Genomic DNA, 18441 nt, shown 5'->3' with positions numbered 1-18441 from the left:
CAACACCTTTATTTAAAGACATATTAACTGCATGCGTTTTTGTATTGCCGATACAGCATTGATAAAACTGTAGACGTTTATTTAGCAGTCTCAAAAAACTGTTCTAGCTAAAAAATTAATAATCCATACATTGGGCCTATAGGCTACATTGCATCAGGAAAATGAAGTTCAAAACTATGGTTTTCCTAAACATATGTTGTTGACATAATTTCTTTGATGCAGCTGTTTCACATTCGCCATATTATAAACAGAGTTTGTGAAAAAAATATTGATTATCAAAACAATACTTTTATTATATTAATAATAATATTAAACATATTTATCAATTATCAGAACAATATTATTGAGGTTGAGTGGAATCAGTTAGAAAGCAATAACAGAACAGATGTTCTTTTCTGAATTTCTATCATATATTATTATTTTGTTATTTCCAATGATTACAACATAAATGTTAGAATATCACATGTCAATAAATAAATTATTTCATTTCCATATGGCACTCACCTTACCATGTTCATAACCTTACTTAATAGGATCCTTTTTCATCCTTTGAAACCCTTAGAGGCAATATATCTCAAAATCCGTTCTTAGTGCGCGTCTAGCATGTTTGAAGAATATTTGTGCAAAGTTTCAAGTCTGTAGGACAATTAGTTTGAGCTGTAGTGTGATTTTACATCAAATTTTTCGAAAAATGCCCTCTCCTGGACCCCCCTGTGCTCCTGATCGAAATTTTTCTGCATAGATCTAATTTTTTTTCGTAGCTGAACAAAAAAGTTCCTCATGACTTTGCTGTGCAATGAGCGGTTAAAAAGTACACAATTTTGGGGGGGCCCTAGCTCCCTCAGGGGGGCAAATTTCTGAAAATCCTTTCTTAGTGGATGTTTTCAGGCTACCATAAACAATCGTGCAAAATTTCAAGTTTTTAGGCTCAGTAGTTTGGGCTGTGGTGTGATTTCAGTCTGTCGGGGCTTAGCCTTTTATAAGTATAGAGATTTTTTCACTTTTTGTGTAGTTGAGAAGTTGATATTGTGGTAATTGTAATTATTCATATTAAATGAGAAAACTGAAGAATTGTCAAAAATCACAGATTTATTGACAGTTAGAAAGATCGATTACATTTGATAAACTCTGAGATTCTATCAGAGATTGACCATGATGGTGTAACAACCGAAACCGGTCTTTCTAACTGTCAATAAATCTGTAATTTTCGACAATGTCTTAGTTTTCTTATTGAATATTTATATGTTTATATTTATGCTCCGCATTTACAGTGAACCGCGGCAATACATTTTCATGAAATTTGTCTTGACAGGTATGTTCCTTATTGAATTTCGCGTAGACGTATATATCCAGGGGTTTTTAAATTAGGCTATGCATTTCAAGGATAATACAAAAGGAAAAGGACTCTCCTTCTAGCGCCAATATTAGCGTGAAAATCAGTGATTACCGTAAGATGCAATGACGTACGCAATTACTTACTAAAAAAAACATACTATTTTCTCTCGACCTTTCTCTGCTTTTTAACTCGGGCTGACCTGTTGCCAGTATGTCTTGAAGGAAATTAGCTTTTGATGTTAGCATTTTTTGATATATCAACCCCAACAGTCATTAGCTGTTTTCACACCGATATCTCGCCGACACGACATACAGACAGGGTTTACTCTGATGGGCAGTATAAGAGAAGGTTGTGGTTTATAAATTTGGAAGGTCTACTGTTCACAGAACTACTAGTAACTGAGGATAGAGATATTTTATTATTTAATTACATTTCTGAATCAAGTAATGATCTGGGAACAGTGCGGAGGTGGTAGAGGATAGCGCTATCTGCTTTGTCGAATGATAGACAAGGATAGCAACACCAATGTTAATCAAACTCTACCATTATAACGTGGACCGCACCATACATAAATCATCTTCAAACACATTTCAATTTCAACTACAGTGTAGCCAGACCCTACTCAACCATATGTTACTATGACAACTCAAAATTTTCCCAAACTTTCAAATCACAAGCTCTCACTACACTAATATTCATCAAACAACACATACATTTCTCTTGTTTTCAAAATTTTTCGTTAAATTTCCCATTAAAATGTCAATTTAAATCCGAAAATTTAAAAATTTTATTCAAAATTTCAGTGAATTTTGAACGTCAATTCGTTGGATTGAAGGTAAGATATTAGAAATAGATTTCTGCAGTGAGTTTGTACAGATAGGGGGTTTTTTAAGGGTGAAATCTTCTTTTATAGACCCACCTCACAAATTCCTAAAAAGGTTTTCATAAATATAATAGTGAAATTTGATGGAACGTTTCTACAACATCGACAGTGACTGATGATTATTTGATAAATCTCGGCAAATTTCCTCCCAAAAACTGATTCAAAATTAATAATCTCTTTCAAAATACACTTTTTTTTATCTTATGACTGCACTTTAATTGCACAGTGATCACCCACATCTATACATTAGTGAGGTCCACGTTATAATGGCAGTGTTGATTAGCAATGGTATAGCTATCCTTGTCTATCATTCCACAAAGCAGATAGTGCTATCTCTTTCTCGCTTTGCTCTGTTGCCAGATCGTCTTTAAACAATGCATAATTAATATTTAATTAACAAAATATTTCATTTTAATTATGAAAATTCATTATGAAATTATTAAAAAATATAATTTCTTGTTTAATAAAATATAACCTAATTGATTATTTTAAACAAGAATATGAACAGTTAATATTACATCAATGAACCTGTATCAGCTACCGTCTATAGAAGGCATCCGTCTATAGAGGATCGGCAACGTTGTTCTCTTATCTTTCTCCACTACCATTAAAACGTGGACCTTACTATATAATAAAGGAAAGAAGTGGCTTATACACGTAGGGGATAGGAAATACACGAATGACGCATCATCACGTCTCAACTACTCAACTTATCAACTTGAAATTTTACATATAGATCCTTAATTCACCGAAGAATGTTATATGCCTATTTTAGATTCTTCAAACATTTATTAAGTCAAGTTACTAATTAGACGCTTGGGGAGCACTGGTTACCTACTAGTTTAAACTATGATAAAAGCTAATACCACAGAGAAACAATAGCGTAAGTAGATATCCCATGGTATAGGGCGTTTATGTCGCAACTTTTACTGTTATCCCAAGCCGATTACTGTCGATTATTGTTGATTTTTACTGTTTTGACCGGGTAAGAGTGTATGAACGGCACAATATGAGAGACTACCAGCGTCATAAAGCTTCACGGGAAAGAATTACATGAACTATCGGCTTGAGATAACAGTAAAAGTTGCGACATAACGTCCTATGCCATGGGATATCTACTTATGCTATTGTTTCTCTATGCTAATACTTGATTGATGAGGGTGAAATCTAACCGCCGATTTGATTGCAGTTTAACAGCAGTTAAGATGGCACAGGAGCCGAGTATCACCCGTGAGGTGAGCATAGTCTCATCCAAAGGCCTGACCGAAGACCGTCCCAAACCAGCCAGTCTCAGTGTATCCAGTTCCAGAAAGAGTCGACGGTCCAAAACCCCCAGAATGCCCATGTTCCTCAACTGCCCGCCTAACCCGCCCTACACCAACTACATGGGTGAGTTTCATTCTATCCTGTATTCAATTCATCCTGATACCAATAACTATAATGTGTTGGAAAAATTACTCGTAGATAATACCATAGAGAAACAATAGCATAAGTAGATATCCCATGGTATAAGGCGTTTATGTCGCAACTTTTACTGTTATCTCAAGCTGATAGTCCACGTAATTCTTTCCCGTGAAGCTGTGTGACGCTGGTAGTCTCTCATATTGTGCCGTTCATACACTCTTACCCGGTCAAAACAGTAAAAATCGACAGTAATCGGCTTGAGATAACAGTAAAAGTTGCTAAAAAAACGCCCTATACCATGGGATATCTACTTATGCTATTGTTTCTCTATGATAATACCTTCTACTCTGTCAAAGGATATATGGAGGAAAAAATTATATCCAAGGAATCTCGAAATGAATTAAGAATAATGTAGATTTTAGAATAATGTGTGTTACTGTATATTATGAACTGTAAGTAATGTATATTTGAATTTAAAAGTCCAATGTACTGTGACTGTTTATTGTAGTGTTTTATTGACAGTTTTCATTGTGCTGTATTGTATTGTGTTGACTGGCCTATATGTCAAATTGTGATGTACTATTGAGGCTAATAAAGATATTCTATTATATTATATATGGGTAAGTTTTATTCAATCCTTTAATAAAATATAACCTAATTGATTATTTTAAACAAGAATATGAACAGTTAATATTACATCAATAAACCTGTATCAGCTACCGTCTATAGAAGGCATCATAGACAACGTTGTTCTCCTATCTTTCTCCACTACCATTAAAACGTGGACCTCACTATATAATAAAGGAAAGAAGTGGCTTATACACGTAGGGGATAGGAAATACACGAATGACGCATCATCACGTCTCAACTACTCAACTCATTAACTTGACATTTTACATATAGATTCTTAATTCACCGAGGAATGTTATATGCTTTTTTTAGATTCTTCAAACATTTATTAAGTCAAGTTACTAATTAGACGCTTGGGGAGCACTGGTTACCTACTAGTTTAAACTATGATAAAAGCTAATACCATAGAGAAACAATAGCGTAAGTAGATATCCCATGGTATAGGGCGTTTATGTCGCAACTTTTACTGTTATCCCAAGCCGATTACTGTCGATTATTGTTGATTTTTAATGTTTTGACCGGGTAAGAGTGTATGAACGGCACAATATGAGAGACTACCAGCGTCATAAAGCTTCACGGGAAAGAATTACATGAACTATCGGCTTGAGATAACAGTAAAAGTTGCGACATAAACGTCCTATGCCATGGGATATCTACTTATGCTATTGTTTCTCTATGATAATTCTTGATTGATGAGGGTGAAATCTAACCGCCGATTTGATTACAGTTTAACAGCAGTTAAGATGACACAGGAGCCGAGTATCACCCGTGAGGTGAGCATAGTCTCATCCAAAGGCCTGACCGAAGACCGTCCCAAACCAGCCAGTCTCAGTGTATCCAGTTCCAGAAAGAGTCGACGGTCCAAAACCCCCAGAATGCCCATGTTCCTCAACTGCCCGCCTAACCCGCCCTACACCAACTACATGGGTGAGTTTCATTCTATCCTGTATTCAATTCATCCTGATACCAATAACTATGTGTTGGAAAAATTACTCGTAGATAATACCATAGAGAAACAATAGCATAAGTAGATATCCCATGGTATAGGGCGTTTATGTCGCAACTTTTACTGTTATCCCAAGCTGATAGTCCACGTAATTCTTTCCCGTGAAGCTGTGTGACGCTGGTAGTCTCTCATATTGTGCCGTTCATACACTCTTACCCGGTCAAAACAGTAAAAATCGACAGTAATCGGCTTGAGATAACAGTAAAAGTTGCTAAAAAAAACGCCCTATACCATGGGATATCTACTTATGCTATTGTTTCTCTATGATAATACCTTCTACTCTGTCAAAGGATATATGGAGAAAAAAATTATATCCAAGGAATCTCGAAATGAATTAAGAATAATGTAGATTTTTAGAATAATGTGTGTTACTGTATATTATGAACTGTAAGTAATGTATATTTGAATTTAAAAGTCCAATGTACTGTGACTGTTTATTGTAGTGTTTTATTGACAGTTTTCATTGTGCTGTATTGTATTGTGTTGACTGGCCTATATGTCAAATTGTGATGTACTATTGAGGCTAATAAAGATATTCTATTATATTATATATGGGTAAGTTTTATTCAATCCTTTATTACAATTTAACCTGATACCAGTAGAATGAGTTTCATTCAATCCTGTATTTAAATCCATCCTGATACGAATAGTTATATGGTTAAGTTTCATTCAAACCTGTATTTCAATTTATCCTGATACCAATAATTTGAGTGAGCTTCATAATAGAGGAAATAGCATACAGGAAATAAGATCCCATGTGTGCCCTTCTAAAGCTGCGTACACATATTCGCGCTTCCAACTCGCACCGAGCACGCTCCTCCCTCATACCGACCTCGTACCGCCCTAGTACCACCATCGAACCACAGTCGCTCCGCCCACGCACCCATCATGAACGTTACAGAAGATGTTAGATCTTCTCGCGTACCCCCGGTCGAACCACTGTTGCTCCCCGGTCGATCATCAATCGCTCTGCTGGAGTGACGTTCGGTTGCGGAGCAGAGCGAGAGTCTGTACGCACCTTTACACTCTCACACTCCCAACAACACACTGATAATAGACAGTAGTCGACAGTAATCGGCTTGAGTCAACAAAAAATCAGCAATGGTAACTTTGAAGCATGTACCGCACATTTTTGACTCAGAAGTGGCTTTAATTTATTTTCCAAGAATCATTGCAAGACATCTTATCATACTCATTTGTCTTTATATATTTTGACTTTAATTGGAGAAATAATTATTTATTTAGGTTATTTGTTTATTTTACAGACGAAGAGCCGACTCTGAAGTATTACAAAGAGCGCAAATTGAGCCACAAGGAGAAGTACGACTATTCCAGCATTACCAAAGGTGAGTAGAAGCATTGTAACTATAGTGAGGTCCACGTTATAATGGCAGTGAAGAAAGATAGGAGAATAGCGGTGCCTTGGCACTGCCTTCTATCATAGAGAAACAATAGCATAAGTAGATATCCCAAGGTATAAGGCGTTTATGTCGCAACTTTTACTGTGATCTCAAGCCGATTACTGTCGATTTTTACTGTTTTGTTGGAGTGAGAGTGTATGAACGGCACAATATAAGAGACTACCAGCGTCATAAAGCTTCACAGGAAAGAACTACGTGGACTATCAGCTTGGGATAACAGTAAAAGTTGCGACATAAACGCCTTATACCATGGGATATCTATTTATGCTATTGTTTCTCTATGCAACTATAGAGGACAGCTCATACCAATATATCTGATGTAATATCAACTGTTCATTCTTATAAAATAATAGCCCATTTGTTATTCGTTAAGAAAAAAATTTCATCAAGTAAAGTTTCATAATATTGAAGTTTAATACTTTGTTGATAATTGACTTGAAATTTAAAAAAAAATGTGTATGGTAGTAAAATTTGAGAAGAGACAGTTTTGGGCATAAGCCTGTTGTGCCTTCTCTCTCTGTACATGACTGAATAAATAAATAAATATTTCTACATTGTTGGAGAACTTAACAGGTAACCCGTGCTTTGCACGGTGGGAAATTTGATGTTGTAAAATACCAATTTTCTTGTGTCTAGGGAACATGAAAGAATAATAATTATTTGTTAAAAGCATGTAACGTGTGCTCCGTAAGGGTCTAAAGACTTGACGGAAATTTTGAAGTATTTAAGATAGGCCTATAACCATCCTCGACAAATTTAGAATCTACTTGCAAAATTTCAAGTTAATCAGTTGAGTAGTTGAGACGTGATGATGCGTCATTCGTGAATTTCCTATCCCCTACGTGTGTAGCACGATTCTATCCATAATACTAGAAGTTCTGTGAACAGTAGACCTCACGCAATTATAAACTTCAGCCTCCTCTTATACTGTCCATCAGAGTAAATCCTGTCTGTATGTCGTGTCGGCGAGATATCGGTGTGAAAACGGCTAATGGCTGTTGGGGTTGGTGTATAAAAAATGCTAACATCAAAAGCTAATCTCCTTCAAGACATACTGGCAACAGGTCAGCCCGAGTTCAAAGCAGAGAAAGGTCGAGAGACAATACTATGTTATTTTTGTTATTAATTGCATGCGTTATTGCACGCCATCAATAGTTCATTTAATAGTGCATAAAAAATGCATTCAATGAGGCATGCAATTAATAGTCTACACAGCAGCTGAATTTTTACCAAGTTACATTGTGATATTGAATTGCATATGACGTATGCAATTTATAATCCACTCGACAGCTGATTTATGATGAATAATTCTATAGTCTGATTTTCACTCTAATATTATAGAAACACTAGCCGTCAGGCTCGCTTCGCTCGCCATATCCGTCTAGCCAGGGGGCTCCGCCCCCCTGGACCCCCGACTGTATCGTCCAAGAATGAGATCAGCAGGCTCGCTTCGCTCGCCTGCATTTTTCATTTGAGCATTTTTATCATATGTTAGGACGATCCAGTCGGGGGTCCAGACTAAACGTCTGGCTAAACGGATATGGCGAGCGAAGCGAGCCTGACGGCTAGTAATATAATATTCCCAGGATTGAAGTAGCAATGCCCAATCAATTTTTCCGCGATAAAATACATTCAAATCTTCAACTTGATGCCAACCTAACAAAGTCAACTCAACTTAATGCCAACCTGACAAAATTATTAATTTAGTTGCCAGTTAAGAACTGTTTCGAAGAGGTACTCTATCTAGATTATAGTTCTATAGTAACATATGATATGGAAATTTCAATTATAATTAAGAGATTGGGAGAAGAAGAATATACATGCTAAAAGACGAACTTTAAACCCTTAAAAAGATCCCTTAGGGTTAAAATATTGCCAAAAGATTTCATAGTGCGCCTCTAAAGGGCCAACTGAACATACCTACCAAATTTGAACGTTTTTGGTCCGGTAGATTTTTAGTTATGCGAGTGAGTGAGTGAGTGAGTGAGTCAGTCAGTCAGTGAGTGAGTGCCATTTCGCTTTTATATATATAGATTTCAACATGAAGAGAAATGCCAACCATCGACTTGAATCTTGAACCTCACTTCGCTCGGTCAATTATAGATTTCATGCTATATTGTTTTGCAGCATCGCGTCTACAGTGCCTGACAAATCTGAGATACAAGACGATGGATGAAATAGAGGCGGGTGAAAAGTCGACCTATGGAAAGCCACGCAAGATTGCGGGCGCTGAAGAGGAGGACTGCTATAGGACTGAGTTCATCACAATTCCGGCCCCAAGATATCCACCCAAGACCTCCCAACCAACTGTGAGTATAGCAGCATAGGGAGAAGATATGCCATAGTTTGTAGAACTCATTTGAATTTTGGAAGTTTTGTATCAGATTATGGTGTTGTGTATCAAGTTGAGATGATACTGTATCATGTGTGGTGATACTGTATCATAATGTGTTGATACTGTATCTTTTATGGTGATATGGCATGGTATGTTGCAAATGTCACTGTTAACTGAAGACGATAGTCTTCCCAACCAACTGTGAGTATAGCAGCATAGGGAGAAGATAGCATAAGAAGATATGCCATAGTTTGTAGAACTCATTTGAATTTTGGAAGTTTTGTATCAGATTATGGTGTTGTGTATCAAGTTGAGATGATACTGTATCATGTGTGGTGATACTGTATCATAATGTGTTGATACTGTATCTTTTATGGTGATATGGCATGGTATGTTGCAAATGTCACTGTTAACTGAAGACGATAGTCTTCCCAACCAACTGTGAGTATAGCAGCATAGGGAGAAGATAGCATAAGAAGATATGCCATAGTTTGTAGAACTCATTTGAATTTTGGAAGTTTTGTATCAGATTATGGTGTTGTGTATCAAGTTGAGATGATACTGTATCATGTGTGGTGATACTGTATCATAATGTGTTGATACTGTATTTTTACTTTCCTTGCCCTATTACCATAGGTAAGGAAAGTATTGCTTTCCAAAAAAAATTAAGGTACCCTAATTTCAAGTTTTCTATACGTTTCAAGGTCCCCTGAGTCCAAAAACATGATTTTTGGGTGTTGGTGTGTGTGTGGTGTGTGTGTGTGTGTGTGTGTGGTGTGTGTGTGTGTGTTGTGTGTGTGTGTGTGTGTGTGTGTGTATGTGTGTATGTCTGTGAACACGATAACTCCATTCCTAATTAACCTATTGACTTGAAATTTTAAACTTAAGGTCCTTATACCATGAGGATCTGACAATAAGAAATTCAATGAAATTGAATTCAAGATGGCGGAAAAAATGGCGGATAATTACTAAAAAACCATGTTTCACGGTTTTCTCGAAAACGGCTCTAACGATTTTCTTCAAATTTATACCATGGATAGCTATATTTATAAGCCCTATCAACTGAAATGAGTCTCATTTCTGGGAAAATTTCAGGAGCTCCGTAATATTTTTGAGAAAAATGGCGGATAATGACTAAAAAGCTTTGTTATTCTTGGTATTCTCGAAAACGGCTCTAACGATTTTCTTCAAATTTATACCATGGATAGCTATTCATAAGCCCTATCAACTGACACGAGTCTCATTTCTGGGAAAATTGCAGGAGCTCCGTAATATTCTTGAGAAAAATGGCGGATAATTACTAAAAAATCATGTTTTCCACGATTTTCTCAAAAATAACTTGACCGTTTTTTTTCAAAATCATACCCTATATAGTTATTTATCAGCTCTATCAACTGGCATAAGTCTTCTTTCTGGGAAACTAATGGGGGGTCCACCCCATCTTCGAGAAATAAACTTAGTAACCTTCCTCTCGTGCATGGGGTAGGTAGGTAGCGCAGTTCATAAAAAGAACACAAAGTCGAGTTATTTCATCTGTAGAACAGCTGTTTCGACGACTTTAAAAAAATGATGACTAGAAAAATCATCGAATTTCACAGTTTACACAAAGGAAAAAGTACTCTGAAAACAATTATATATAAACATATTATACAGAAGTCTGATCGTAGTTTCAAATATGAGCAAGGAAAGTTGTGTGAGTGTACCACACCAGATTTTTTATGGTGATATGGCATGGTATGTTGCAAATGTCACTGTTAACTGAAGACGATAGTCTTATATTGAGGTTATATAAACAATTTTTTTCCAATTAAATACTTTTACTTTCCAATATTTTCCAGGACCAAGACTTAGACACCTTCTCCCTGCCCAGTGCCAACTCGCAACAACCTTCCAACGACCTTGAAGATCAAGCAACAGCTGATCAGACTTGCTCCAAGGACAACGAGACAATTGAGAGTTATTCTGACACCTCAGTCAGCTATTTAACTAAAGGACTTGTACCGGCGAAAAGGAACTGTGTACCGGTAACAAAGAAGCATAAGAAGATATGCCATAGTTTGTAGAACTCATTTGAATTTTGGAAGTTTTGTATCAGATTATGGTGTTGTGTATCACGTTGAAATGATACTGTATCATGTGTGGTGATACTGTATCATAATGTGTTGATACTGTATTTTTACTTTCCTTGCCCTATTACCATAGGTAAGGAAAGTATTGCTTTCCAAAAAAATTAAGGTACCCTAATTTCAAGTTTTCTATACGTTTCAAGGTCCCCTGAGTCCAAAAACATGTTTTTTGGGTGTTGGTCTGTGTGTGTGTGTGTGTGTGTGTGTGTGTGTGTGTGTGTGTGGTGTGTGTGTGTGTGTGTGTGTGTGTGTGTGTGTATGTATGTGTGTATGTGTGTATGTCTGTGAACACGATAACTCCATTCCTAATTAACCGATTGACTTGAAATTTTAAACTTAAGGTCCTTATACCATGAGGATCTGACAATAAGAAATTCAATGAAATTGAATTCAAGATGGCGGAAAAAATGGCGGATAATTACTAAAAAACCATGTTTTTCACGGTTTTCTCGAAAACGGCTCTAACGATTTTCTTCAAATTTATACCATGGATAGCTATTTATAAGCCCTATCAACTGAAATGAGTCTCATTTCTGGGAAAATTTCAGGAGCTCCGTAATATTTTTGAGAAAAATGGCGGATAATGACTAAAAAGCCATGTTATTCTTGGTATTCTCGAAAACGGCTCTAACGATTTTCTTCAAATTCATACCATGGATAGCTATTTATAAGCCCTATCAACTGACACGAGTCTCATTTCTGGGAAAATTGCAGGAGCTCCGTAATATTCTTGAGAAAAATGGCGGATAATTACTAAAAAATCATGTTTTCCACGATTTTCTCAAAAATAACTTGACCGTTTTTTTCAAAATCATACCCTATATAGTTATTTATCAGCTCTATCAACTGGCATAAGTCTTCTTTCTGGGAAACTAATGGGGGGTCCACCCCATCTTCGAGAAATAAACTTAGTAACCTTCCTCTCGTGCATGGGGTAGGTAGGTAGCGCAGTTCATAAAAAGAACACAAAGTCGAGTTATTTCATCTGTAGAACAGCTGTTTCGACGACTTTAAAAAAATGATGACTAGAAAAATCATCGAATTTCACAGTTTACACAAAGGAAAAAGTACTCTGAAAACAATTATATATAAACATATTATACAGAAGTCTGATCGTAGTTTCAAATATGAGCAAGGAAAGTTGTGTGAGTGTACCACACCAGATTTTCTATGGTGATATGGCATGGTATGTTGCAAATGTCACTGTTAACTGAAGACGATAGTCTTATATTGAGGTTATATTTACAATTTTTTTCCAATTAAATACTTTTACTTTCCAATATTTTCCAGGACCAAGACTTAGACACCTTCTCCCTGCCCAGTGCCAACTCGCAACAACCTTCCAACGACCTTGAAGATCAAGGAACAGCTGATCAGACTTGCTCCAAGGACAACGAGACAATTGAGAGTTATTCTGACACCTCAGTCCAAGGACCTTGTACCGGCGAAAAGGAACTGTGTACCGGTGACAAAGAACCAGAGGAATTGTGCACTGGAGGTTTTGCAGCTCCCCAGGGTTATGGGAATGTCGGCAACAATGTACAGACTTATTACAATCAAGGAACGGGGCAGTATAATGCTGTTCCATATCAAGCCCAGTATAGCCCGGGGGGTGCAAGCCCCTATCAAGGTCAATATAATCAAGGTGCTATAAACCAGTATGGAAATCAAGGTCCATGTGGAGGTGGTCCAAATCAAGGTCAATACAATCAAGGTGCTATCAGCCAATATTCCAATCAAGGTCCGTGTGAAGGTGGTCCAAATCAAGGTCAATACAATCAAGGTGCTATCAACCAATATTCCAATCAAGTTTCGTGTGAAGGTGGTACAAATCAAGGTCAATATGATCAAGGTGCTATCAGCCAGTATGGAAATCAAGGTCCATGTGGAGGTGGTTCAAATCAAGGTCAATATAATCAAGGTGCTATCAGCCAGTATGGAAATCAAGGTCCATGTGGAGGTGGTTCAAATCAAGGTCAATATAATCAAGGTGCTATCAGCCAATACTCAAATCAAGGTCCTTGTGGAAGTGGTCCAAATCAAGGTCAATATGATCAAGGTGCTATCAGCCAATATTCCAATCAAGGTCCGTGTGAAGGTGGTCCAAATCAAGGTCAATACAATCAAGGTGCTATCAGCCAATACTCAAATCAAGGTCCATGTGGAGGTCAAAATCAAGGTTACGGAAACTCACCGCCTTGGGTCAATCAAGGTCAACAGTATAATCAAGGTGCTATAAGTCAGTACGGGAATCCAGGTCAACAGTGTGAGAATCAAGGTCAGTATGGACCTCAAGGGCAACAGTATGGGAGTAACCCTGCAGCTATTAGTCAGTACGGGAATCCAGGTCAACAGTATGCGAATCAAGGTCAGCCGTGTGGAAATCAAGGTCAGGGAGCGATTTCACAGTACTCTGAAGCGTCAACGCAGCCAGCCGCTAGCAACAGCTATGTGTGTGGACCCTGCCAACAACAGCTGTTGACTTCAAAAGTATCTGACAACTGTGGAATGATTCAACATTAATAAAAATGTTTCATAACATTGTATTATAATAGTCTTGATATTACACTGATATTGTGAAATATTTACAAAATATAAAAATAAAAAGTTCTAGCCCATCTAATTCAATTTTTGTATAATATTATTAAGCGAGCAATTTCTGTATTTATATATCTGGTCATTTTCATATCTGGCTATTTTTATATCTGGTTATTCATGTTTAACAGATCTCGAAAACGGCTCTAAGGATTTTCACGAAATTTGGAACATAGTAGGTTTATGATATAAAAATTCGATTGCACTAGGTCTCATCCTTGGAAAAACTCGCTGAACGACATTAAAAGGATAATTCATCCTTAAATGAAACAGCTGTGGATAGTAAAAAAGTGTATGTGGAAAATCAAAATATCGCATCCCCGAAATTCATAAGATGACGTATTAAATCAGCTGTGAAATATAAACACGATCATTTTAGAGAATTGTGTCCTGTTTTGTCATCATAGACAATTTAATTTAATCTATTTGATCAACATCATCTGATTTGTTGAAATGACATGATAATCTTCCTAAACTAGAATATATCATAATTTTCAAAGTTGATCATTATTTGACAATTTCAAGTGATTAGTGAGTGTTATTTTGTTATTCAATTTGGTTTGTATATGATCTAAATTATAATTTTTTTGTTTTCAAATGTTTGAACAGAAAATTGAACCTGAATTCAAGTGTATGGAACATAACCTACTTTCTGGACTATTTATAGTGTATAAATCAAAATTCGGGAAAGAAACAGTTTTGGGCTGTGCCTGTTAGTCCTTCCCCAATCATTTTAAAGAATTGTGTTCGGTTTATCAATAAATAAATAACGAGCGAATCTCGGTGCCCCGATATTAACAATCTAACTGAGGCAGTGTGAGAGAGAGAAAGAGATGTAAGAAATTTCTATACATTAATGGAATAGTCAGCAGAGTCTCAATGCGATATCAAGGAAGCGGTGATGTAAAACCCTTGGGTCTGGTTGCACAAAAGCCGGTTAAATTTTAACCATGATCAATTCCACGAGAACCAATCAGAGAAAGCTTTCTTGAAAACTGATTGGTTCTCGTGGAATTAATCACGTTCAAAATTTAACCGGCTTTTGTGCAACCGGCACTTGGAAGCCGGAATAAGGTGAGAACACAGTAATTATTATTGAGACAGGCCGGAAATGAATGAGAGATACGATGGAGATAAAGAAGACAGGAAAAGAAGAAGAAGAAGAAGTAGGAGGAAAAAGAAGTAGAAGATGATGAAGGAGATGATGATGATGATGATGATGATTATGTATAGCAGAGGAAGTGCAATGGAATAGATGAGGAGAAGAAGAAGAAAGAGAGAAATGACAAAAAAAAACATGAAGGAGGAGGAGAAGAAGAAGAAGAAGAAGAAGAAGAAGAAGAAGAAGAAGGAGGAGGATTGATTGATTGATTGATTGATTGAGTACTTTATTTATGTAGATTACAATATATACTGGCTTATACACTTATATACAATAGCTTACAATACAGCAAACTTATAGATGAATTTACATAATATAGACTAAGAAAATAATTATTGAACTGTATATGATATGAAAAAGTAATTTGTAATATAATAACTGTAGATAATTATATTGTAATGCATGTACATAAATTGGCGGAGCTTTGGACATATCAATGTCCATTCTTCGGAAAGAATATTAAAAATATCCTCCCCACTAACTCTCTACCAAACTAGAGAGATAGAGAGGATAGAGAGAAAAGATAAGAACAAGGAAGAGAAAAAGGAGAAGAAGAAGAAGATGGAGAAGAAAAAGCAGAGGAAGAATGAGAAGGAGGTGTAGAAGACGAACAAGAAGAAGTGGAAGAAAAATAAGATGAATGAGACGAACACAAGAAAGAAATGAAGGAGACCGCGGAAAAAGAGACAGCAGAAAGAGACATGAACTGAAGGAGGAGAAGAACAGAAAGAATAATAAGGAGAAGGAGAAGAGGAAAATGAAGAAGATAATGATGATGGAATGGGGTGATAAAGAACTGCAGTAAATTTCCTTTACTCTAGTGAGAATGAAGAGTTAGCTCATCAGAAGAAGGAGGAGGAGGGGGGTTGGTGGAGGAGGAGGAGGAGGAGGAGGAGGAGTTGGAGGAGGAGGAGAAGGAGTGTAAGAAGACAAATAAGTAGGAAATGGAACGGACAGGTAAACAAGGAAATGAAACACAGCGATAATGAATTGACATCGGAGAAGAAGAATGTGAACGGTGTATTGGAAGAGAGTGGCCTGTACACAAGATAGACAGAGACAGATGGATTGATTCACACACAAATGAGTATAGATGAACTGAAATACTGATGCAATGAATGTCACCCGAATACACGTGTCACAGACTAATAAGAGTGCACCTTACTATGGTAAAATTCACTTTAAACTGAGGGCATTGGTTGAATAATATAGAGCATAGATGTTTTTTGAAATGTATAAATTCAGAGTTATTTTCTTGTATTTATAAGATACTAGCCGTCAGGCTCGCTTCGCTCGCCATATCCGTCTAGCCAGGGGGCTCCGCCCCCTGGACCCCCGACTGGATCGTCCAAGAATGAAATCAGCAGGCTCGCTTCGCTCGCCTGCATTTTTCATTAGAGCATTTTTATCATATGTTAGGACAATCCAGTCGGGGGTCCAGACTAAACGTCTGGCTAAACGGATATGGCGAGCGAAGCGAGCCTGACGGCTAGTAATATAATATTCCCAGGATTGAAGTAGCAGTGCCCAATCAATTTTTCCGCGATAAATGCATTCAAATCTTCAACTTGGTGCCAACCTAACAAAGTCAACTCAACTTAATGCCAACCTGACAAAATTATTAATTTAGTTGCCAGTTAACAACTGTTTCGAAGAGGTACTCTATCTAGATTATAGTTCTATAGTAACATATGATATGGAAATTTCAATTATAATTAAGAGATTGGGAGAAGAAGAATATACATGCTAAAAGACGAACTTTAAACCCTTAAAAACAACCCTTGGAGTTAAAATATTGCCAAAAGATTTCTTAGTGCGCCTCTAAAGAGCCAACTGAACATACCTACCAAATTTGAACGTTTTTGGTCCGGTAGATTTTTAGTTATGCGAGTGAGTGAGTGAGTAAGTGAGTGAGTCAGTCAGTCAGTCAGTGAGTGAGTGCCATTTCGCTTTTATATATATAGATAGATGTTTCTTGAAATGTATAAATTCAGAGTTATTTTCTTGTATTTATAAAATAAAACTAGTAGTTCTGTGAACAGTAGACCTCACGCAGTATTCTCATCCACAAGTACCTGATTAAAACTATAGACCTTATGGAAATACAGCAATAGACTGGCTTCTCCACACATCTGTGTAATCACTTGTCAGCTGATTTATGATGAATAATTCTATAGTCTGATTTTTACTCTAATATTGGCGTATGAAGAAGGCTCTTTTTCCTTTTATATTATCCTTGAAATGCAAAATTTCCAAAAACCTTGTATATACGTCGACGCGCAATTAAAAAATGAACATACCTGTCAAACTCCATGATAATCTATTACCGCGTTTCGCCGTAAATGCGCAACATATAAACATTTAAACATTAAGAGAAATGCCAAAACGTCGACTTGAATCTTAGACCTCACTTCGCTCGGTCAATTATTGTACCCTTCAAAATTTATAAAATGATAAATAATACAATTTGTATTCTTGTTTTACTATTTTATGAATTTTAAAAAGTACTATAATTTTTTTATAAAGCGTAGATGTTATTTATTTAAGGATTGTTGTTGATATAGTAAGGTTTATTTTCTGGTAAAGACAAAGAGGTACACTTTATAATAGCAGTGGAGAAATATAGGACTACAGAGTTGTCAATTCTCTGCCTTGCTAGTGCCTTCTATAGAGGATAGCTGATACCGGTTGATATCAACTGCTCATTCTTGTTTAAAATTATCAATTATATTTTATTCGTCAAGAAGATAAATTCTTAAATGATTTAATAACGGATTTTATAGGCAATGAGATTGAATATTCCGGTTGCCCATTATATCTCCTCATAGCATACAAACGATTTGGCAACAGTGCAAAGGTAGAAAAGGATCTACTATCTGCTTTGTTGAATGATAGACAAGTATAGCAACACCAATGTTAATCACGTGCTGACTTTATACCCATAGTGAGGTCCACGTTATAATGGCAGTGTTTGATTAGCAATGGTATTGCTATCCTTGTCTATCATTCAACAAAGCGGATAGCGCTATCTCTTTCTCGTTTTACTCTGTTGCATGATCGTCTTCTAACAATGTAGAATTCATAATTGATTAACAGAATGCTTCATCTTTATCATTAAATTATTGGAAAATATAATCTCTTGAGAATAAAAATATAATAGATTATTTTAAACGAGAATGAACAGTTATTTTTGACCGAGCGAAGTGAGGTCTAAGATTCAAGTCGACGGTTTGGCATTTCTCCTAAAGTTTAAATGTTTATATGTTGCGCATTTACGGCGAAACGCGGTAATAGATTATCATGGAATTTGACAGGTATGTTCCTTTTTTAATTGCGCGTCGACGTATATACAAGGTTTTTGGAAATTTTGCATTTCAAGGATAATATAAAAGGAAAAAAGAGCCTCCTTCATACGCCAATATTAGAGTAAAAATCAGACTATAGAATTATTCATCATAAATCAGCTGACAAGTGATTACACAGATGTGTGGAGAAGCCAGTCTATTGCTGTATTTCCATAAGGTCTATAGTTTCAATCAGGTA

The 18441-nt window shown here is 36.4% G+C and overlaps 2 protein-coding genes across 2 annotated transcripts; both read left to right on the top strand.

Moving 5' to 3' along the window:
• The first annotated feature begins 1974 nt into the window (after positions 1-1974).
• LOC111060687 lies at positions 1975-11078 on the top strand. Its single transcript, XM_039441201.1, has 5 exons — positions 1975-2171; positions 3409-3608; positions 6525-6605; positions 8808-8989; positions 10854-11078. Exons 2-5 carry the CDS (start codon positions 3425-3427, stop codon positions 11076-11078), a joined length of 672 nt encoding a protein of 223 aa, XP_039297135.1. The 5' UTR covers positions 1975-2171; positions 3409-3424.
• Positions 11079-11738: 660 nt separating this feature from the next.
• Positions 11739-13754, top strand: LOC120354291 (multiple organellar RNA editing factor 4, mitochondrial-like). The gene is made up of 3 exons (XM_039441199.1): positions 11739-11750; positions 12432-12909; positions 13048-13754. Exons 1-3 carry the CDS (start codon positions 11739-11741, stop codon positions 13662-13664), a joined length of 1107 nt encoding a protein of 368 aa, XP_039297133.1. The 3' UTR covers positions 13665-13754.
• Positions 13755-18441: the final 4687 nt, after the last annotated feature.

The sequence above is a fragment of the Nilaparvata lugens genome, chromosome 14, assembly GCF_014356525.2.
Source record: "Nilaparvata lugens isolate BPH chromosome 14, ASM1435652v1, whole genome shotgun sequence".
NCBI classification, from domain to species: domain Eukaryota; kingdom Metazoa; phylum Arthropoda; class Insecta; order Hemiptera; family Delphacidae; genus Nilaparvata; species Nilaparvata lugens.
The sequence above is the reverse complement of the archived record's forward strand: the minus strand, read 5'-3'. Positions and strand labels throughout refer to the sequence as shown.